This window comes from Sinohyriopsis cumingii, chromosome 12 (genome assembly GCF_028554795.1).
Source record: "Sinohyriopsis cumingii isolate HCF-2022 chromosome 12, ASM2855479v2, whole genome shotgun sequence".
Lineage (NCBI taxonomy): Eukaryota > Metazoa > Mollusca > Bivalvia > Unionida > Unionidae > Sinohyriopsis > Sinohyriopsis cumingii.
Genome location: NC_142972.1, coordinates 43,360,362 through 43,385,607, shown reverse-complemented (window position 1 = coordinate 43,385,607; position 25,246 = coordinate 43,360,362). Strand labels below are relative to the sequence as shown.

General features: G+C 36.4%; 1 protein-coding gene across 1 annotated transcript in view; it reads right to left on the bottom strand.

The window, feature by feature from the left end:
- Positions 1 to 25,246, bottom strand: part of LOC149786347 (uncharacterized) — a 78,509-nt gene that overhangs the window by 39,143 nt on the left and 14,120 nt on the right. Inside the window, exons 2-9 of the mRNA XM_089976762.1 lie at positions 23,412 to 23,558; positions 20,924 to 20,968; positions 18,161 to 18,933; positions 12,683 to 12,936; positions 6,307 to 6,430; positions 5,153 to 5,247; positions 3,410 to 3,488; positions 2,469 to 2,621 (exon numbers count right to left, since the gene is read on the bottom strand). Of these exons, the coding sequence (XP_089832888.1) occupies positions 2,469 to 2,621; positions 3,410 to 3,488; positions 5,153 to 5,247; positions 6,307 to 6,430; positions 12,683 to 12,936; positions 18,161 to 18,933; positions 20,924 to 20,968; positions 23,412 to 23,493 (1,605 nt within the window). The 5' untranslated portion in view covers positions 23,494 to 23,558. The remainder of the gene's footprint in view (positions 1 to 2,468; positions 2,622 to 3,409; positions 3,489 to 5,152; positions 5,248 to 6,306; positions 6,431 to 12,682; positions 12,937 to 18,160; positions 18,934 to 20,923; positions 20,969 to 23,411; positions 23,559 to 25,246) is intronic.

The following is a 25,246-nucleotide window of genomic DNA, read 5'->3' as shown; positions in this document are numbered from 1 at the left end:
TGCCTCTCGTGACATATCAGTTGAAGAGAGGGAGCAAATGAACACTTTTTCACTGCTTGCTCATGGCAACCTATTCCTAGCTCTAAAGCCATATTGCATCAAATTTCTGACTTCTCTGAATTGCAGATGGAATTTCCATCCCTGGAGTGATACATTAAAGTGGACCCCGAGGGTAAAAAATTGCAAAGCCCCTCTGCGACAACTTGGATAGCTCACAGGTTGGTTGTTCACAAGCAGCTGAGGTGGCAAGTCACTGGTCATTGTCGGAATGCTGGAGAAAGGAGGAAACTTCTATTACTTTTTTAAAACTAGCTCTGAAATTATGGGGCATGTTACAGTCTGAAATTAGTCTGAAACTGCTGCTGCTGGGCAATGTTTGAAATTCTCTTTTTGCCTACAATTGACTCTCTGCTGTGGTTGATATCACTGTGGCCTAAATGTCAGAGGATGTGGAGTAGAAAGGCTGCCAATCCTCATTATAAAACAGTATGATTGACATGTTCACCCTGCGGTGTTTATATCCAAGCTCAGCAAGTTAATACTGTACATGCTCAAGTGCACATAATACCAGGGGGAGAAAAATGATACTGGTAACTGGCTTTCAGAAAAGAAAATCCTGGAATTCAGCAGGCCCCAGATCGTTCCCAACAGACAATTTGAGATCTTTTTGATCTACACCAACTGAAGCTGCAGATGGAAGGAGGGATGTTCATCCTCATCTTCCATATCTACTGAAAGGACAACAATTAAGACTTTGCTAGAAGATGGCGTCAGTGAACACTCCAAGGGTGGTAAAAATCCACTGGCATCTTTGAAGCTCAACACAAACAGCTCCATGGTGGGATTCGAGTAAGCAAGTTGACTGAAGTTTTTCCGACATCAATAGGCATTGTTTCCAGTTCTTCACAAATCATACCAGTGTCATGGATGAGGTAGTCATTTCGTCCCTGTGTGCCATCAAATACACCATGCACAACAGGCCCTTTGGTTGAAATGGCAGCCACACAAGCAACAAAGTTTGTCTCATTGATGGACTCCAGTCCAACATACCGATCCGACCTCACCCATGTGTACACACCAGCAAGATACTCACACTCCTCTTCTGACAATCGTATACTCATTATTCCCACTACAAAAACAAAGTCATATGGACAACATTCTTTTGCATACCAGGGCCAAGCAACGTGAAATGAATTGCCCACTGAACTTAGACACAAAGACAGTGATCCCATTCAAAAGTGCTCTTAAAACTCACTTATTTTGACTGCAAGAACAAACCAAAGACCTAATAATGTTCCCTACCTTAAATATTTACAGCATGTTTTTACATTTTCTAATTTCATGGTGTTTGTTTTCTGTAATAATATCATCATACATGTTTTTTTATTTTTTTTCAGTTATAGGTGTTGTAAAGCACTTAGAGCTTCTAAAGATTAGGTGTTATACAAAGTCCTTATTATTATTATTATTAATTGGTTAGAACAGTTCTGATGTTCAGCCAGCACCAATCATTGATAGTTTATAGATCCTTTTGTGAATCAATTTACTTTGTATTTCTGCAAGTGTGCAAAATAATAGTTTTTCCTTCAGGTTCTTCATTTCTCTGCTATGGAAAGTCTTCTATGCTGTTTCCTTGTACTTCTTAAATCTCAATTTCTTTGAAGTTAATGATTTCTCCGCACATTGATTTGAAACATATTCCAAAGAAGTAGAGAAAATGTTTGAAGAGTCACCCTTAAAATTAGGATGTTCATCTGCATTTGCAGTAGTTGCATTTTGAACGGCATATATTCATCATTAGCAATAAGCTGACTCTCCTTTTGTATTGTTCCTGTCAATCACTAACTGGCTGCAAATGACTAATTGCAGATGCACAAAACAATTTAAAATTAAAGCTCACATCTATTTGCTTCTTTCCATTTGTGCTGACTGATCTGTAATCATGGCACGCACAGTTTATTGTTCTCTAAATATAATATTTAAGACTCTATGCCAGTTTCCAGTACAAGTGCTGATGATGAAGATGAAACCACCATCAACACTCCACACATTGTGGATCAAAACTGTAGTGGTGAACAAAATGAAGTTTGCTTCCAACTTGCATCGAAGTTGAGAGAACTTCACAACTTCAAACACATTTGCAACTTTTTTAGTACATTAATACTGAGAAACTAACCTTTCACCAGAACAGGAGGAAATTTTATCAGTAAAACCCAGCAGGTGCCAGAGTAATGGAATGTTTGAGTACACAATTACCACTATTCCTTCTCACAAGAATGATATTACTATTGGCTTGTCAACATTACCACAACTGACACGAAAACATCAAAGTCACAATAACATTTAAATGACAATATCAAAATGAGGTAAATGCTGCATGCTCTACTGTCAATGCATGTTAATTACCAACTGTGTCAGATTATGCATTGAATATATAAAACTAGTTGCTTTTGGCCCCAAAAGGATATTTCTTCAGCATTTTTTGAGAATTCCTCTGCTGTGGGTAGATCAGCCAAATATCGCTCAACTCCATCTAACTTCTGTTTCAATCCATGGTGACTCTGTTTCATCTCCAGAAACTTGTTTTTCCATTCCTCTGCCTCCAGTTCCTTCTCATGCAGCTAGAGAAATAGAAAATAATCATAGAGCTTAGATCATCTTAAAATTCAACACTACACACACAGATTGTTGATATATGTATAGGTGATTAAAAAATAAGGCAGTACCAACTTGTGCACAAAGAAAACGTAATCACAGTTTATTCCTCATAATTAAAAATGGCATCTGGCATGAACTGTGCAAAAGCATAAACTGGAGTGTGAAAGTCTATGTAAATCATTTTTTTTCAGTGAAGCCTATTTTAATCACTGATTAAAATAGTTTTTATGGAATGTTTTTCAAACTTAATATTCTTTGTACACTCTTTCTTACAAATATTTGCTCTGGCTGTGTCAATCTTACCACAAATTCTTTCAGCATCTTTCTATTAATAATGAACATTGGTCTGACAGAAACTGTTTTTTTTCTTTCCATGTAAATCTATCCTTTTCACTTGAGGTACAAATAGAGACATACTGAATAATGCCAAGTTCTTGACTTGAGATGATGGTTCTATCTTGTGTTTATCATGGTTCAATGATTCAATATTGCCTCCATCATATGGATGTGTGGGCGTTTGGTTTCTATTGGGAAAATATTCATGATAATAAAAAAGAACAAATTTGGAACTCCCCGAAAAAATTTCAGTCAGGATGAGATTCTGGTATACTAAAATGTCAGTTTATAGGATGTTTCATTATATATTATTCAACTTGTTGCTTGCATTTAACACCAAATCAACACTTGAATATAACCTCTAAGGTAAATGGCACAACAACATTTTTCACTGTATTAGTTAATATGGTCTTACCTTGGCTCCTATTTTCTCCATGTCTGGTTGATTGTTACGCAATACTGTTTGCATCTGTACTAATTCATGTTCAACACCACTGCAATTAAATATGTACAACTATTATAAACACCAATCAGCTTTCCTAAACAACATCTTTTACAAGAATTTGTAAACCAAATTTGAAAAGGAATAAACCTCCATTAAACAATCAAATGTCTTCAGAGTCCACATTTCTTTCTTCCCAGACAAGACTTAAGACAAGTTGGATTGTTTTCAGTAAATAGTAACAAAAAAGCCAGGACCCACAATAAAAGCACTGCTGTATAACATGTTACCTTGACCCATGGGCAAAATGTTGAGTGAGCATTTTGCATATTTAATCAACTTAGCTTCATGATGATTCCAGCAGAGTATGAAGAAACTGTATGAAGGTGTTTAAGAAATGCAAGTAAAATAAAAACCAAAACCTTAGTAGAAAACTTACAAAATCTATTGACATATTTTTTTATTATAGCTTTAAGAGTAGCACTTCCTATGTGATCATGTGTAGCCTTAGCACTCTCAATGAATCTGTGATCTCATGTTTCTTAAATATCTTGTATTTCTTATTTTCAACTAGTCACATTTATTTGCTGTTATCCAATGACACCCTGCATTCTCATAAAGTACAGAATACTGATCAAGCAGATAGATCAAATCTTATGAAGAAAAATATTCCATTCAAGCTCATTTCTTAGACAATATTTTTCTTATTTCTTGTCACTTCTTCCTTACATTCTTGTCTTTTTTTGCACTGTTACCACCTTTCCATGCATCAAACAATGACTTGCTTGATCAGGTACTCTCTGTTTCAGCACATTGGTAAAATAGGCAGAAAAAAAATATCTTAAAATCCCAAAAGTACAACTTCATAAGACTGAAATGCTGCAATTTCACTATCAAAGTTGTAGCAATTTCACCATGCTGTGTAAAAAGAGATTTTGTGGTTCAACATATATCAAAAAGGTTTTGGAACCCAGGAAATGCACATGTAGAATGTTCCTTTGCAACATCACTGTTATTTATAAGAGTGAATGGTTCAGCTAGATTTACATTTTAATGGCTCTCCTAACTAGTGCATGAATCTATCAAGCTTTCACCAAATAATGGATACTGCATGGAATTTATATAAGAATGACTGGCAATACTTTATAGATGACAAAACTGTGGCAATATCACAATGGTATGAGTGCCTGGTCTTAAAACACTGGTACACCACAGCAGAGTGTGATTGTGTGTGTGATTTGGATTTTTAACGTAGCTTTAACAATTTTTCAGTCATATCACTATGATGTCTGCAGTGTGGCAGTTTATAGTGATGTCTAGCACGGGGGCATCATGCCGCAGACATGTAGCATGATGTCCCACCCAGTCACATTATCCTGACACCAGGCCGACCAGTCCTAATACTAACCTCTTAATACTGAGTGCCAAGCGAGGCAGCTGTTAGTACCATTTTTATAAGTCTTTGCTATGATTCGGCCAGGGATTGAACCCATGACGTCATACTTCTGAGGCAGACACTCTAACCACTAGGACACTGGAACGGTCACCACAGCAAGGCAAGCTCTTGTGGACTAATTTGCTCCATAAAGGACAAATTAAAGGCCTGCAATTATCTAATAATTGTAGATACTGACTCAATAATACATGTACCTTTCATGTCTGGCAGACTTCTGTACACTCATATAACCATATCAAACTGAAGCACAATTTACTTACCCAAGTTTGATTTCAAGAGCCTCCACTTCTTCATCTTTTCTTGTTTTTAGTTCTTTCAGTTCTGTCCTTAATGCTGCATTCTTGTATTCCAGATCCTGGTGTGGAAACACAAAAAAGCAAGATTCCATGTAAATAAGCATTGGTTTCATGAGTGATTTATTGTGTTACAAAACTGCTAACCATTGAAACCAACTCAGGTCACAGTGACTTTCTTTTATTTTATGGATGTGGTACGAACAGAGATGAATAAAATCATCTAGCTGGTTGAATCTGGCATGAACAGTTTACAACACTGAACTCAAGTCAGTGAAGTGATAAATATGGGTCACAGTGACCTATTTTGTGATGAGAGTGTAGTACCTATCAAGAGGAATCCCCTCACCAAGGTTCTTGAATCTAGGTATGACAGTATATGTACAAGGCACCCCAACAAATGTGGCCATCAGCTAACAAACAATTGACCTAAGCAGTAAAATGTGAAATGTAGAGCAGTGACATTCTCTTCCTGTGTGTGGTATCAAAAGATGTACACAATCATCTAGCACTTTTAATAATTCTATAATGAACACAGCTTGAGAAATAAACTTAAAACACACAAACCTGACCCAGTTCAGTGAAGCATGAAATATGGGTTTCAGTGACATAATTTTGTGATAATGGTGTCGCACTTGCCAAGATACATTCCTTCATTAAATGTAATGATTTTAGGCCTAAGCATATTGACAGGACACAATAAAACTGAGCTAAATGCAAAAACTTAATCAAAAACACACAATGGCCCCGAGTTGCTGAGTGGTCTAAAGTGCTCACCATTCCAGATCACTGCCACCTCATCTCTGTCTGTGAGGGTTCAAGTTTCAAGCTCGGCTAACGTACATATGAGAGAAAGCCTGCCAGTAGCTTCTCGTAGGTCGGTGGTTCTTCCCGGGGTTTTCCAGGGTTCTTCCTCCACCAGTTATAGCCTATCTTGTGCTGAAAAATGACATCAAACCCTACAACAACAGCCAATGTACATGTATGTACAAAGTTAGGTCTCTCCATCTCCATCATTGCTGAGGAAAATGTAGCTGTTACAGATTAATTTTTTTGTACTAATGCATTCTTGAATTTTTTTTATGGCAGATGCAAGTTTAACATACTGTACAAATACCAACCTGCAACTTAGTGAAACTGTTACTATCCCCGGTCTCAGGAACAGTAGAGTACTGTAACGTTCTCCTCAGCCTCATCTCATACTCCTTGGTGGTCTCCTCCAAATCCATAATCCTAAGCTTCTGTCTGAAATACACAGGTGGTATTAGTCTTGAGGCAGGATACTCTCCCGTGACTCTATTAATATATACTTGTTACAAAATTATGTCTTACTCAACCTCATATTGTTTACATGGTGTGAAATACCCTTGACTGGATTGGATGACTGCTTCTAAATCGGAACCAGTCCATAAAACTTTAGTCCTGTAGTGGAAACGGATGCCAACTTTATTGTTACAAGTAATCCCCAATACCTTGCTCAAGGACAGAACATCTGTAATAAATCCCACAGTATTCCAAACCAAAGTTTGCAGTGGCACTGCTGATCCAAGTTACCTTAATTCAGTATAGATACAGGAAGCTGCTACAACCACGTATGTATTCAGGATCCTTGTCCATTTTGGCTGCAAACTTCCCCTCAAAATAAATTCTTTCAGCATACTACTTCCCCTCTTACAACACTGGTATGGCCTCCCCGATTGAGTGAAACAGGTTAAGTAGCATTAAAGACAAAACCAGTTTAATAGAATCCCCTCCTATTAAACTGGTTTTATCTTCAATGCTACTTAACCGGTTTCACTCAAACTTAGTTCTCGACTTAATGAGAATAATTTAAAAATGTAATTCTGCCTTATTAAATAGTGTATATTTGTGTTTTCATGGACTTATGATACAACCTTGTTTGAATATCCCAAAGTATAAGGTTCTTTCACTTTTATGACTACCATTATAAAGTTGGATCAGTTCTTTTTTTTCACATGCACTCTGAGTTTTCCCATCAGGTAATCAGCCAGTGATCATGACCTTTGATCTTTTGACCCCAGCATTGAAAGGCTTCTTCCAAACCCAAAGTGCAAGCCAAATAAAAAGTCTGTTCTAAGATTGTAATGTAGAATTTTTATTGTACAGAAACCAATTATTATTAGTCAGTGACCTCGAACTTTAAGCTCCAAATTTGATGGAGTTCTTCCTTACCTCATGTACAAACTATACGTATAGTTTTGGTTGAGGTATGTCATGCTGATTGAATGTCACTGTCCAACAAACATTTTATTGTTTTGGTCAGTGACCTTGATCTTTGACATGTTTATTCCAAAATTAATATGATTCTTTCTTACCCCAGGTGCGAACTATCCACAAAGTTTGTGACCATAGATGATAGTGAAAAGAAGTTACAGTGTATAAACCGTTTGTTGAAGTAACCCTGAATTTGGACCTTAAATTCAATAGGGTTCTTCCTTACCCTGATAGCAAGCCATTTAAAATCCTGATCTTTAAGTCTCTGATCCTGAAATTGACAGGGTACTTCCTTACCCCAAGTGGAAGACATCCACACAATTTGGTTCCTGTAGATTGTGTAAAACGGGAGTTATTGTGTGGAAATGAGATTGGTAACAGACAGCTGGATGGACATTATAATGTACCGTATTTTCCCGCATATATCCCGCGGGTTATACCAGATTTTACAAACCCCGCGGGGGGGGGGGGGGGCGGGTTATATAAGGGTGCGGGCTATATCACAAATTTTTTACACGTACTTCGTCCATATTAATAATGGCAGAATGGGGAAGGTCAAGCTTCTGAATTTCCCTGGCAACGAATTCACGAAAATCATCCATCTTCTTCTCCCAATTCTCGGGTAGACGTTGGCCGACGGTCGTTCGTGTTCTGACTGACAATTGGTTCCTCTTCATAAATTTATATACCCAATGCACTCCTCCTTTAAAATCATCAATGTGCTTCTCTGCCGCCATGAGTTTGGCCTTCAGTTTGATGGCAACTGTCGAGACTGGTCGGTTGTTTTCCCGCTGGGCCACGATCCACTGATTCAGGTCAGCTTCAAGGTGAGGCCATTTTGCTTTAGGTCCGCGACGAGCACGTTTTCGTGGATTCATCTTCTCCAACGCTCCTTTTTCTTTTCTCCAACCTCGGATTACACTCTCATCAATATCAAATTTTCTGCCTGTGGCTCTATTGCCATGCACTTCAGCATATGCAATCGCAGTTAGCTTGAAGTCGGTTGTGTAAGACTTTCGTTTCGGCATTTTTTAAATTAAACAGAAAGAAATTATTTAAACTCAAATCTACAATTAAAAAGAATACAAGATTATTTAGAAATGTCCGCGTTTATGTAGCCTGTAGTTGAGGCACAGCCCCTATAGACATCCTATGCGCACAAGCATTATGTTACCGAGCCTGAATACCGGTAGTTAATTGACGTCATGCGAGCTACATTCGAAATTGACAATTGTGGCATTCAGCCTCAGGACCTCACACCATTGCATATCCGGCTCACAAGTACCTGGCTTCAAAATTCAAATCTGCCGGCTGCCGGCCGGAATATAGTGGAAGCAGGGTGACTAACTTGAACTGATGCAGAGGGATGAATATGGACCGGGGCCGACTGAACTGATAGCGTAAATACAAATTTGCATGTTGGGCAGGTGAGTGAAAATGTAGTAGTTGTAGTATCGTTCGTCATCCACGTGTGAGCATTGACGAATTCGGTCCTTCTAAAAACAGTAATGGTAGACAATGTGAACATACACAAAAAAGTTCATCAATCTATGGTTGCGGGTTATACAAAGGTGCGGGTTATGCCAACGATTTTTTACACAAAACCCCAAAACCCGCGGGCTATATGAGGGTGCGGATTATCTGCGTCTGCGGGATATATGCGGGAAAATACGGTAATATGCTCCACCTTATGGTAGACAGATAAAATACATTCACACTAATGTGCCATGAGATGCCAGAGTACTAATAACTGTTTATCAGAAATAAAACAATTATATACAATACCAATAATTAGACATGTATTGCAATCATTTTCATGAACATAATGTAACAGTGATGGCTTTATGAAATCCTGTGTCTTCCAGCACGTGTAAATATCTTCAACCAATTTGTCTTGGGAGTACTTAAACATGTCTACAACCAATGGCCTTAGAGTACTGAAAAGATTCTTCAACCATTGCTCCTTGAGTTCCTTAGAGGGTCTTTAACACATGGTCTTAGGAGAACTTTAATGCAAAAATACCCATAGATGATTGACAAAAACCAATACAAGATATTGATATGTTTGGAGGAATTACAATAAAACTGACTGAATGTTCTCTAGACTAAATGCTATTCTGTGATCATCTGTCTGTCTTCTCCAGTGATTTCAGAACAAGAGTTAAATAGCCCTGGTGGACAAAAACTGGGAGGGGCCCCGAGTGGCCAAGTGGTCTAAAGCGCTCTCCATTACGGATCACTGCCATCTCACATCTGTCTGCATATGTTCGAGTCATGGATTCGGCCAATGTAGGTATGTGAGAAAGCTTGCCAGTAGCTTCTCAAGGGTTGGTGGTTCTCTCCGGGTTCTTCCTCCACCATTAATACTGGCCGCCATGTATAGCCTATCGTGTGCTGAAAAATAGCGTTAAACCCTACAACAACAACAAAAATGGGGTTAATCTGGAAACTTTGAGGATGAACATCTGTATCATGAAAGTAAAAAAAAAATATAATCAAGAAGTGATAACTTTCCAAATTTAAGGGTAGGGACAAATAATAACTATCTTATAACTACTTAATCCTACATTGATATTGCCACAAATTAGAAAAAAATTCCAACTCAACTTTCCCAATCAACCTGGGTATCAAAACGTGGCATGCACTTATTTTAACATAAAATGTGTACATTTGCAAACGTCAATGCCAACAACATTGTAACACCAGAGGTAGAGTATAAGTTCTTCATTTAGTGCAAAAGTAGAAACAGTAGTCAAGGAGAAGTGCAATTAATTTTGGTACTACATGACTTTTTCCTTGGCTGAGTGAAAACAGTCTTTGAAAATAATTTTTTGCATCTATTTTACTGTGTTTGAGATAATATTTGCACAAATTACTTTTACAAAAAATGTTCTGGCAAAATAATGTTAATCATAATATGCGAACCCTGACAATGTCCAAAAAATATCTCAATCACGTGCATGTATATAATAGAAGAATTTAGTCCCTTTCATCATGTTAGGAAGACTCTACTTCTGTCTTCCCTCTTTTAATACTGTAATGCTGAATAAAGTACAAGCAAAATAAGTTTTGTTACATTTATTTAACTCACAATGTTAAATGGAAACAAGTTATCAGACATACATGATGGTAGGTTCCCAAAAATCATAGTGGTCAAGGCAGATTTTAGCAGTTACTTCCCTTCAACATGCCATGCCTGGATGGCATATGTTGTTATTAAGGAATATATATGTATATATGCTTTGACTAAAAGGAAGGGGGGACCCCGAGTCGCCGAGTGGTCTAAAGCGTTCTCCGTTACGGATCACTGCCATCTCACCTCTGTCTGCACCGGTTCGAGTCTCAGATTCAGCCAATGTAGGTATGTGAGAAAGCATGCCAGTAGCTTCTCGTGGGTCGGTGGTTCTTTCTGGGGTTTTCCCGGGTTCTTCCTCCACCATTAATACTGGCCGCCATATATAGCCTATCGTGTGCTGAAAAATGGCGTTAAACCCCACAACAACAACAACAACAACTAAAAGGAAGGTGGTGCATTTATTAAGGTATATGTGGTATTATGTTGAATACAGTAATAGCATCTCTTTTTCCTCATTTTCCTCATCAAATTTTTTTGTATTTCTATCGATTTGGTGCAAACATGGTGAGTATTGTAATATTTTAGGGTTTAGTATTAACTTACAGTATGCAGCTGCTTGATTTAATTATTTGCTGATTTATTTATTTGTACTTATGTATTTATTCATTTATTTGTATTGTTTATGCTTGCATCCAGATTGGACCTGCATATCTCATTTGATACATATCACCATTATAAGCAGCCAATTTAAGGACACTATTCCAAACGTCAAGAGGGTGGTTATTAGCATGCTACTGTCAACTTGTGCAACAATATAGTCATTTCAATACATGCCATTATATCATGCATCTTTATGCTGCAACTCAGTTCACTCTTCTTACTAGCTGTGGATCTTATAATTCTGATAAATAAATGCCTTAAAGTTGTTTGTGAGACGGCATATTTCTGGACAATTTTGAGCCTGCTGATCGACAGGTGGCACTGAAAGCTGAAAAATGAAACACCTAGGTCATGTCAGAGGACTGGAACAATAACTTTGGACTGTCCTCAATAGTTCCTTCATACTAGTCCAGGATTCTTCTTGCATTCACCTGAATGAAAATTTAAACATTTCTTTTTCCCATCTTCTGCTGAGACTGTTTTTACACTTGTGGATTTCATATTAAATACAGTATGCATGATAATAAATTTTCATGTGTGAATTTACATGTATTGTGTACATACAACTTTTGATGTTTAAAATTTATTCCTGCATGAAATACTCAATCAAGTTGGCATCAGTGTCATATTCCAACAAAATCTGTCTCCTTTATAGTCTATATAATCAGTCTTATCTTAACAAAATCAGTCTCCTAATAGTCTTATATAATCAGTCTTATCACAACAAAATCTGTCTCTATAATCAGTCTTATCCCAACAAAATCTGTCTCCTTTATATTCTATATAATCAGTCTTATCACAATAAAATCTGTCTCCTTAATAGTCTATATAATCAGTCTTATCTGAACAAAATCTGTCTCTATAATAGTCTATATAATCAGTCTTATCCCAACAAAATCTGTCTCCTTAATAGTCTATATAATCAGTCTTATCCCAACAAAATCTGTCTCCTTAATAGTCTATATAATCAGTCTTATCTGAACAAAATCTGTCTCCTTAATAATCTACATATATTAATCTTATCCCAACAAAATCTGTCTCCTTAATAGTCTTATATACTCAGTCTTATCTGAACAAAATCTGTCTCTATAATAGTCTATATAATCAGTCTTATCCCAACAAAATCTGTCTCCTTAATAGAAAAAAATCATTCTTATCCCAACAAAATCTGTCTCTATAATAGTCTATATAATCGGTCTTATCCCAACAAAATCTGTCTCCTTAATAGTCTTATATAATCAGTCTTATCCCAACAAAATCTGTCTCTATAATAGTCTATATAATCAGTCTTATCCCAACAAAATCTGTCTCTATAATAGTCTTATATAATCAGTCTTATCCCAACAAAATCTGTCTCTATAATAGTCTATATAATCAATCTTATCCCAACAAAATCTGTCTCTATAATAGTCTATATAATCAATCTTATCCCAACAAAATCTGTCTCCTTAATAGAAAAAAATCGTTCTTATCTCAACAAAATCTGTCTCGTTAATAGTCTATATAATCAATCTGTTCATACTCACTTTTCTATAATTGAATCTTTATCCTGAATGATGGCATTGGCAGCATTTTTGAATGTCTCTAGTTGGTCACTTTTTCTCTCCTGAAGATCATATGTGTCCTGACTCTCCTGTAGCATGTAGGGTTGACTGACTGTCACTTTTCTTTCTCTTTGTGGTACAACATGGCTATTTAAAGCTTTGTTCTGATGTGAGACAGATAACCTATTGCTGGGCAGATCACTGCTTTTCTCAATTACCTCCCTTGAAACATCAGCCTAAAATAATTTCGAAAAGAATAAAGTTGAAACAATATTCATCTTGAGAACAAAAAGCCCAAAAGTACACCTTTTCACCTGGCTAAAAGTTATTCAGTGGAAGACCCTGGGAAAGTATGTAGAAAGGTAAGTGTTTCTCAATTAGCTTGCGTAAAATGCAGTTTTTCTTAAATGCATTGAAGATCTCTTGCAAATAAAAGGTGCACGTATGTACGTTCAAGTATGGACTATGTGAAAACTTGAAATGTGCCCATATACCATGGATGCTGCAGCTAATAAGAGAACATTCAATGGACCAACTTCTACAGTAACTCAAATTGGATCAAAACTCCATAACATTGATCCAAAAATGGTAAAATTCAAACTTGTCGTTCTTAATGTATGCCTCATCCCAAATCTGATTTCATTCCATGAAGTCCTTCACAGGTTACTCAGCAAAAAGATAGAAATGCAAAATTTTCAAGTCAAACCAATGCCAAAACTCATTAAGTTGTTCCTAGAAAGTCAAACCTAATACAGATCTTAATGTTTGAGCATAATACCAAATATGATTTCAACCCATCAAACCTTCAAAAATTACTGAGCTGAAATATAACTGAAGAGCAGAGTTCTATGTCAAATTGGGCCAAACTACATATAATTTTGCAAAACAATGGTTTAAGTTGTAGAGGTCTCAGAATTGCTTAATCACATGCATTTGGATACAAATGTTTTATCTGAGACACAGAAAATCACTTTTATAGGAGTCCTCCATATGTACATAACAGCAGGGAGGCAAATTCAATGGCTTGCCAGTCCTGCTTGAACCACCTGTTGGGTGGGAAAATGTGTTGATTAATTTTAGCTATGCTGATATTTACAATGGCAGTGGCTGAAAGGACCCCAGATGCACATGTTGTCATTGTAAGCGTACATCAAAAGAACAGAACCCAACAGCTGGGTGGCAAGTTCAAAAACTTAGACTAGATGCGAAGTGGTGAGAAAATGTGCTGATATTTACAGTGACTGAATTCTGGGGCAGAAAGACCCAGAGATTTACATGTGGCCATTATAAGAGTACATCAAGTGAAACACTGTCAGAGATCTCAGAAACACCTAATTACGCGTATTTGGATGCCAATTTTTGATCTGGGGCGCAGAAAATCACGGAGGCGGGAGTCCTCCGTACGTATGTAATAGGTGTGCCGCAAAATTCAAAGACTTGCCAGTCCTGCTTCAACCACCTGCTTTGTGGGAAAATGTGTTGATCAGTTAGCTGTGCTGATATTTACAATGACAGAATTCACCCCTTGATGTACATACATGTTGCCATTATAAGAGTACATCAAAAAGAACATGATGCAATAGCTGGGCGGCAAGTTCAAAAGCTTTGACTGGCGGCCGGGTGAAGAATACACTGATATTTACAGTGATTGAATTCAAATTCAAAAAGACCCATAGATGTACATGTGGTCATTTATAACAGTACATCAAATAAACAACTTTAGCTTTCGTTATTGTGTTCATTTCCGAATGTATTGGAATAAGTAGTGCACGAGAATCAAGACATGTTGAGACTTAGACAAAATGCCATTCGTAAATTTGGATAAGTATTTTGGGGTTCAACGGCAAACTTAACGAAGATTGTAACGAGATTCAGAAGAGTGCTAAAGCTGCTAAAATTGATAGTTCGGATAGGACAGTAGCTATGTGTAAGAAAGTGTGTGATGCCTAGCTTAGTGTTTGGAATAAGTCCTTACTTGGATTGACAGAATTCAGTATCACTCTGATGGATGTACTAGAGCTATTTAAGAAGTACATTGACTGACCATACTTTTTTTCAAATGCCCCTCGCCTTAGCCCGGTTAGTTCTAGTGTTGTAATGAAATGTATTCAACAATACATCAGTAGCTAGGCCTAGTTTTGGTATCAGTTATGTTGATAAACAAACTCTTGTCCATTCACAAGCACATGTTTTGATAGCTGACTGACCATTAACCCTTTTCCGAGTAAGGTAGCAATTATCAATTTCCAGCATGATATCGTTTGATGATAAAACATACAGACGTGTTTTAAGATCAGAATCTGCGATCTGGATATATATTAACTGCCTCTTGTACACTATTTCGTCATAAAATTAGTTTGAAACTGTAAGGCCTAACGGGAAATAATGGCGGACTTCGCTAAGTCTGGGATGTACCAGTTTATTAGATTGTCTCTTTTCGTAAATCATCGGGCAAATATTTTCAGAAAAATATACAAATCATTAAAAACAAAGCCAAGGTATTATTTTATTAAAGATTTAACTTTAAAATGCAAATTATGTAGGTCAGAAACGTATGGGACAATGCTATGTTGTGGAATTCGCGAGATGCGCTTTAAGGTCTAAGCTGTTTTCTGACTTGACATGTATTTGCGAAAATACAGGGAAAAAAAAACAACAGCAAATCAGATACTATTTAACCATTGCCTAAAATTACTACAAGGATGTAGACAAATAAATAAACAATAAATTTGCAATCCTGTCAATGGACTGTTGTAATGAAGCTATATTAAAGTGAGTGGTTACATTACAAAAACCTCTCCATCTAAAAACAGATGCACTCACATCTGTGTTGATTCTGTAGGAAAGAAGGGACTGCAACTTTTGATGGTGGGACTCCTATTTTTGCCAAAATGGGATTCCTGGACTCCTTGTTTTAAAATCCTAGCGAGACCTCTGACTGTAGCTTTCATTATCTTGTTCATTTCCTAGTGTAGCTGAATAAGTAGTGCATATGACCTCAAAATCAAGACATGTCAAGACTTTAAGAAAATGCCCTTTGCAAATTTGGATATTAAGTATTTTGGGGTTAAAGGGCAAATTGATGAAGACTGTAATGGGTTTCTGAAGAACACAAAAGTTGCTAGAACTGATGGTTTGGATGGAACAGTAGCCAAGTGTAATAAAACATGTGATGCCTGGCTTAGTGTTTGGAATAAGGCCTTTCCTTGAATTGACAAAATTCAGCCTCATTCTAATAGACAAGCAAGAGTTATATGTCAGTGGTGTTTGACCAGCACCATTTGCATCTTGGACCAACTAGACCTTAGGATGAAGGTGTGTGTAAACCATCATGACAATCCCTCCAAATAATGTACTTGAGATAACAAACTTGTGCTAATGGACAAATGGACATAAAATGAAGAAGGCAAACATATGACAGACAACAGACATTCCATAAGCTGTTCTGGTCTATGAAGAGCAGAGCTAAAAAGAGAAAAAAAATCACTATGCATAATCAAAAACTTGCAATGCATACCATAATCTTGGGTGTGGATGGAAGTACAGGCTGATTAACAATTAACATGCACAAGGATCCCAAAGTGACAGCCATGTCCAGTTTCCACAAAGGAGGGCTGGACAAATCATTACCCAATACAGCATTAAAGCCATTTAATGTCATGCTCAGTATAAATATCAACAATTTCCAGAAGCTGCATCCATCACACTCACATGTGTAATAACCCATTTTTAATCCATTTTTTGGCCCTTATATATCCTTGGGAAAACCTCTGGGATATTGCCTAATCAACTGTGTAGGCTGCACATAATCCTGGGTGTGAACTCATAATGTGACACAGAAAAATGTCTACACTATTCAGTGAAGATCTTAAAATGAAACACCAAATTACCAGATCATTTTGTGCTTTATACTTTGGCAGATCTATAGAGTTTGCCAGATCATTCAATGCTTTATACTTTGGCAGATCTATAGAGTTCGCCAGATCATTCAATGCTTTATATGATGGCAGATCTATAGAGTTTGCCAGATCATTCAGTGCTTTATACTTTGGCAGATCTATAGAGTTTGCCGGATCATTCAATGCTTTATATGATGGCAGATCTATAGAGTTTGCCGGATCATTCAGTGCTTTATACTTTGGCAGATCTATAGAGTTTGCCGGATCGTTCAATGCTTTATATGATGGCAGATCTATAGAGTTTGCCGGATCATTCAATGCTTTATACGATGGCAGATCTATAGAGTTTGCCAGATCATTCAGTACTTTATACAATGGCAGATCTATAGAGTTTGCCGGATCATTCAGTGCTTTATACAATGGCAGATCTATAGAGTTTGCCGGATCATTCAGTGCTTTATACAATGGCAGATCTATAGAGTTTGCCGGATCATTCAGTACTTTATACAATGGCAGATCTATAGAGTTTGCAGCTGTGTATGACTTGTACAGGGCAGATGTCCATCAGTAATGAGACAATGACTTATCTGTAATTATAGCAACTTATCAATAGTCTGTCATCCATCAGTAATTAGTCAATGACTTGTCTGTAATTATAGCAACTTATCCGTAGTCTGTCATCTTTACAGTGTCAGCTGGTTTATCATCAACATGTTAAAAACTTCACAAAGGATGCATATGGCTATTTTTATAACAGTTGATTCTTCAATGAGAGCTACCTCTATACCAGATACCAGCTATAGGATGCATGGTCTGGCTTGGTGCTTATCTTTATTTCAAATAAGACCATCACATCTGATAATCCAAGTAATCATAGATCCCAATGCTTAAAATAACTGTCATTTGTTCATAATATCTGACAACAGACTCAAATTGTACAGATGACTGAATATAATGGAGCATTCTCAAGCACTTCCATGATAGAGCTGAAGAATGTCAACAAAAAGATCACTGGCACAATGCATTTTGCACAAACTAACTTTGCCCATAATATCTCCCTCATCATATTGATGTCCCTACAAGCCATGAGCATATCACCACAGTGAGACCTTACAGTATAGTGTTTCCTACAAAATATGTACAAGGCATGGCAATCACTGTCTCGAGAGGGCCCCTTTAGCACACAGAGGGAACCTACAGTACAGAGGACCCTTTCCATAAACAGAAGACCCCTTTAGTACACAAAGGGCCCCTTCAGTACAGAGAGGGCACCTTTAATGCACTTTTAGCAACGATGCTTTTATCAATAAGTTTGTTATTCTCAAATGCTGTTCAGTGAGTGGTCACACTGCTGTGAGCTGTTGAAACAAAGATCTCTGCAGTTTACGAACATAACAATTTTATGAAACACATTACCCTCAGTGAGTTGTGATGGACCTTATTCTGTGGTAATCCTGTACCCTGAACCATATATTTTTGGAATTTTCAATGAAAGCTATATTGAAATTACAGCAGTCCACGGCTGTGACATTTGTATGTACAGTATTTGGTAATAGCATACCTCTGACTCCGGTTCATCAGGATTCATCCTTTGCTTCTGATGCTGCTGCCAGCGAGTCAGATCCCCTATGGAATTATGGGAAGAAATGTTTGAGGACACAGACCTCTCCTTGGCTATTGGTGGTGACTTGAAGTAATCATCATGTGAAACTGTGTTCAAATTTGCTGAGTCTGTAGAATTGGCACTATCATTTCTATACCTATAAAAGTCTGACATAGGTACTTGACTTTTGGTGGGAGACATGTACATATCAGAGTTAGATTTATCAAGAGATCTATCTCCTATAGGTGATTTAGGGGGTGAGTTACCCAACAAATTTGGTGTTTCGAGATCAAATTCACCAGAATCTTGCTCCCTAGAATTCTGCCTAAATCTCTGATGATGATATGATCCAGAGTCACTTGCATAACCTCTATTGTCTGTACCAGGTCTTGTCTGGTTAGTGAGATCATAACTTATTTCACTAAGGACTCCAGATCTAGGTTTGGGCCGATATGCTGACTCGCTTTCATATCCATTTTCAGGGACACGATCAATGGAGTTGGACTCCAATCCAAGTTGTCGGAAGTCAGCACCAAGGTGAGATAATGAACCATATCGTGATGACTCTGACGACAGACCATATTTTGATGGCTGGTATTGCAAATATGCACTGCGAGGTCGTGGTTCTCCATATGCACCCCTATGTGGAGAGGGGCTCATGTAACTGTTGGAAGAAGACCGTGGGGAATATGCGGGATACCCATACTGAGAGTTAAGGCTGCTGCTCCAACCTGGAAAAAGAAAAGAAGAAAAATGACAAACTCAGTACTATTTAAAATCTAAACTGCATCTACTGGCAATTATTTAAATTTTAATGTGCCTTCCCTGGGCCACCTTTATATCTTATTCATGCCATCCATAAAAATATTCCATAATAAAATACCCATTATCGAGTGATAATGAATGGCAGTTGCAAATTATGTTTACATACACAATAAGTTTCCCACTTTGCATAAAATGTTCTGCATGCATGTTTTAGATATATTTATTATGTAAATGTATTCTTAGCAAACAGAGTGCATAATGACTTTTAATTTCACACACTTAAACACCAGACCTGTCCCCAAATTTTAACATAAATCAAGAAGTTACATCTAGACATTGGATTGGTAAACTTATAGCAAGCTCATAAATGCAGCCCGTTGGATTACTAGAATGTAGACTTAAGTTCAGACTTCTGATGGTAAAATACAGAAAGACATGCCTGATTAAGTCATGCAAAGTTAATACTGTTCTACAACATGGGTAAAATTTGCTTTGAATAACCCACTTTTCTGTGGTTATTTAAATTAACACACTGATGTCAATTACTAGTTTTAACACTAACTGACTGAACCAGTCCTATAGGTACTGCATTTACTCTTGTTTATAATAATAGTAATAATAACAATAATAAAGGTTTCAAGAAAGTGTACATAAAGGATTTACACAAACTATATGGGTAAGTACATGATATAACAATGTTTTACAAAGTAGTAGTGCTGAATTAAACAAAATTACACAAATGATTGTTCTGTAGATGTTGACTAAGAAGCTTTTTGAAAGCTTGGCATGAGTCAGGTGACTTCATATAAGCTGATATGGAATTCCATTGTTTGGATGCAGAAAAAGCAAAACTTATAAAATTCTGAATTTTGATTATGCAAATATAACTTGTTGTTTGAGATAGATCTTAGTTCATAGATATGTAAATTTTCAACAAACTTAAAATTAGATTTAAGATAATCAGGAGCCAACCCATGTAAGGACTTATAAATCAGTAAACCTTTTTGAACCTGAATTCCCTGCTGAAAATGGAAATCAGCATCAAGAACAACTCAGGCTGTTCTTTTTTGGAATTTCAGTAATCCTTCCTAATTTTCTGTACTATTACTACCCCAGACAGAACAAGAACATTTCTAGGTGCAGAATGATATATGAATATCTTTCTTTGTTCTCAAGGGAGACAAGATTTTGTTTAACATGTGACCAGCTGGGAATAAGAGCTCAAAAATCTGCTGTCACAAAATGCACCTGAAGGTATGAGTCTGTCTAGTTTGTTCTAATTGGAATGTTCTCATCTCTCATCTGATACTACCCAAAATTGCTTCGAATCTGGCAGATGAACTGGTTACATGTTGAACAGATCCATACAAACACGTCAATGTTTGACAATCCATAAAAATACCTGTCAATGTTTGACCATCCATATAAACAACTGACAATGTTTACCATCGATACAAACACCTGTCAATGTTCCTACCATCCATACAAACACCTGTCAATGTTTCCACCATCCAGACAACACCTGTCAATGTTTCCACCATCCAGACAAACACCTGTCAATGTTTCTGCCATTCCTGAAATACTCCTTTAATTTGTAATGTTATTCTTGCAACTTTGTAATGAAAGCACTGCAAAGAAGATTCAGTTTCAACAGCCGCAAAATCCTGCTTATAATGCTATTGGTTATGACATGTCAAGTCCCTGTTATCATGATGCATCAACAGCCACAGGCTAGAGAGTAGTTCAAAATGGACACTACTGACATCTGAGGTCTTTATCTACAATGTAACGGAAAAAGTGAAAAACATTCAAATTACTAACAAGTGTTGGCCTTCATCTGTCAGCACATTATGATATAGCAGATGAGGGTCTATTGCATTTACAGTTGAGTATTTGCTATGATGGGTAAATATGATACATTAAAGTTACTTTCCTTTAAGGTACACATAGACTCACCTGTTGAGGAGCCAGCATACCTACTGTGGAGCATCTTCTCGTAATCTGAAGAAGAAAAAATGCATAAATTTATGAAATGTAAATGCATACGCAATCTGAAACAAAAGACCTAAGTGGACCAAAATCACTCATCTGACATATCCTTCTGAAGACTGATTGAATGGCACTGTTATTTGCATCAAAGCTGTGTTCAATCCCATCTCAGCATAGAGCAACTTCTAAGATTTGTCACTGCAAAACCCAGCCTTATCTTGTTACATGTACTCCCCCAAACCAGGTCCAAAACCCAAAATTCATTACATCTAAAATTGTTTTCATAAATATCACACAACAATGAAAGTGTTTATCTGTATGTTTGTGTGTGTGTGCTTTCGATTTTTAACATAGCTTTAAAAACAATTCAGTCATCACTACAATGTCTGCAGTGTAGCAGTTTATAGTGATGTCTAGCACTGGGACATCATGCTGCAGACATATAGCATCTTGTCCCACCCAGTCAAATTATCCTGACACAAGACTGACCAGTCCTAACCCTAACCCTGTAATGCTGAGCAGCTGCTAGTACCATTTATTTTATAAGTCTGTGTTATGACTCGACCAGAGTCCAAAACTGTAACCTGTCACATCCAAGGCGGACACTCTAACCACTATGCCACCAGAGCGGTGAAAGTGTTTATTAAGTTTGGTAAAACAAAAATTCAGCAAAAAATGTGTTCATGAAACATGGATACCCCATCACAGTCAATGATAAAATTTAAATGCATAACTTAACCATGAAGTGATAGACAAAACATACCACTAGACATACATGAACATAATAATTACCAAAATGAACAGTAGATCAGGACTATTCATTGTATGGAGATAGTAACAATTATTAAAATAAACTGCAGATTGGAAGTATTCATAGTTTGGGGATAATACCAATTACCAAACTGAACAGTATATTGGGGCTGTTCAGACATAATAATAGTTACTTAAATGAACAGGATATGTGGACTATTCAGGCAAACTAAATTTACCAAAATGAACATAAGAGCAGGTCTATTCAGACAAAATAACAATTACCATGATGAGCTGATCTGGACTATTCAGACAAACTAACATTTACCGAAATGAACTGCAAATCAGGATTATTTAGATATAATAACAATTACCAAAATGAATAGATTGATTGATTTATGTTTTATGGCACAGCGGCAATGAAGGCCTTACACAACCAAAATGAACAATATATTCGGGCTATTTAAGCATACTAACAATTACCAAAATGAACATAAGAGCAGATCTATTCAGAGATACTAAGAATTACCAACAGGAACAGTATACTGACATACTAATAATTACCAACATGAAAAATAAAACCTGGACTATTCAGACAAAATAACAATCATCATGATGAGCTGATCTGGACTATTCAGACATACTAACAATTACCAAAAATGAACAACTGACCTGGACTATTCAGACATGACAACAATAACCAACATAAATAATATATTATGACAACAAATACATCTTGGACTATGTTATCGCAATTAACTGGAAGACTGTTAGTACATTATCACACTTCAGGCTACCTATACATTAGTACATTCAAGACTACAGGCACATCAATGCCTTCAGTGCTGGATCTTCTTTCAAACGTCCACTGGAATTTAATCCCAACTTTATTCATTAGGTCTGATGATAGAACTTTTTTGGACTATTTGGGATTTTATTCGCATCACTAAGTTCTTTTTGAATTTTAACTTTTTATTCTAAGGAAATAAATTAATTGTTGAATTTAACAAAACTTGTTGATTTTCTCTCTTTTCTAATACTTAGTTAAAGACCATAGATTCGTAACATCTTGTGACATTTTCATTCAAGAGGTAATGTATATTTTGAAACAATGAAGTATTGCATTGAACAGGAAGGAACTTTTCTGACTGGCTGTTGTAGACCTGAGGTAGGAAGAAGCACTAAAACACTAACTTGGCAGTATAAACATTACCCTTCCCATAAGAATGGGAAAGTACCAAAAAGTAGATGGCTGTTTGTACAGCTGTACCAGGGCCAATTAGAAATGTATAGCTGGGATAGGAAGCTGTATTGACAATCTATGAGTTGCTATTAAGCTGTAGCAGAACCATTACAGCTTATCAACATTGGAAGAAAAATGCAAATTTCTATATTAACATAATCATCATACTGGATTGTGCAATGGCATCAGTGACATGATTATAAGAGACATCAATGACAGGACACCCTGATAAACTTAGTCAAATCTGCTCAGTCAGTGCCTGAAAAGTGACAACGAACAGTAAAGACTGTCAATGGTGTCAGCGATGATAGGACAATAGGAACAAGGCCAGTGTGCAAAACATTTTCTAATGATTAACAACACAGACTAAGAGTCTGCCATGATTTATACTAATGATCATTTAGAGCCTACAGGGTAAAAGTATAAATACATGTATCTTATACTGATTTGTAATCAAATTACCTGGAACATTGGCATCTGCAAGCTGTCCCTGCCCAGATCTCTTCCAGGACATAGTGTTACTGGTCACCAACTGACCTCTCATAAACTGTTCTCTAATTATTAGGTCAGGTCTGCTAGTCAGAAGCTTTTAAAAACACCTGCATTTTTCTGAAAATATTAAATATACAAAGTCAATTATATGCCATAATTATAGCTTATTTTTGACATTCAAAATTCAATGCTGTAAAACATAGTTATAATGAGCCTGTTGGGACCCTGACAGCTAGCACTTCATTTACAGTATTTTAATTCTGAATTATATCCTTTTTATAAGTTAACAAAAATTCATTGCTCAGACGCTTGGAGCACCTTAAAGTAAAAACTGCATGGGCAACTAAATGACTTTAAATCAACTTACCATGAAGTTAAAACAAACTTAGGGAGCTCTCTAGGATAAAATGAGTGATGAAAAGTTGATACAGTATTGTGACATTAATTTTCACATCATTGGCATGAATGCCAACCCTAAATTCTAACACAGCAAGTAATCCAAATGAAATTATCTTCAACATTTATAGTTTTAAATACTTATACTCTGGAAGCAGCTTCCAAAATACTTATAAATATTTCCTTGCACATGCAAATTCATTTAATGCTAACCATACAATTGTTGTGTTTATACCATGTGTTTGCTGTCTGGTACAATTATTAGCCTGGAATTATCTGACCAAAACCAATATTAGAATATAAAAACCATAAAAGACCTTAATGCCGGAGAGGAACAATTCAGGAATTGTCAACAAAACAAGAAGTAGTTCTGAATAACATGCTCCAAGTCAGCAATATAAATATTCTATAAATAACAATGGAGATGAAGCAGTTTCCAAAGAAGCCACTGAAAGAGCAATATACTGTAAAATATTACTCTATATTGCAAAATATTACTCTATACTGTAAAAGTCCATCCTATACAATAAAATGTCAGTTCATGCTATACTATAAATTTCATGTTATACTGTTTAATATCATGTTATATAGCATAACATCAAGTTATACTGTAAAATGTCATGTTATACTGAAACATTTCATGCTATACTATAAAATGTCATGTTATACTGTTTAATGTGATGCTATATAGCATAACATCAAGTTATACTGTAAAATGTCATACTGAAAAATTTCATGTCATACTGTAAAATGTCATGTGATACTATTTAATGTCATGTTATACTGAAAAATTTCATGCTATACTATAAAATGTCATGTTATACTGTTTAATGTCATGTTATATAGCATAACATCAAGTTTACTGTAAAAGGTCATGCTATACTGTAAAATGTCATACTTAAAATGTCATTATACTGTAAAATGTCATACTAAAAATGTCATGTTATACTATAAAATGTCATGTTATACTATAAAATGTCATGCTATACTGTAAAATGTCATACTGAAAAATTTCATGTTATACTATAAAATGTCATGCTATACTGTAAAATGTTATACTGAAAAATTTCATATTATACTGTAAAATGCTATGCTATACCATAAAATGTCATTTAATGCTGTATATGTCATGTTACTCAACCATCATTTTCTAGATGAAATTTGTATTTATGAGAGGATTCCGCTGCTAGTTTAGGTAGTTCCTAGAATGGGTCGTGGCTGAATTGACCTTTTTGTCATGTATTGTCTGTCTCTATTTATGGACGTTTCTTTTCCACTTTAGCCGTGCTTGCATAGGATTTGCAAGCCGTGTTAGGCAACTTCAGGAAAGCTCATACCTTTCTCCTGCTTCAGATACTGGATCTCCCTCTTTACTCATAATAATCTCTATGGTATGAGAAATGGTCTCA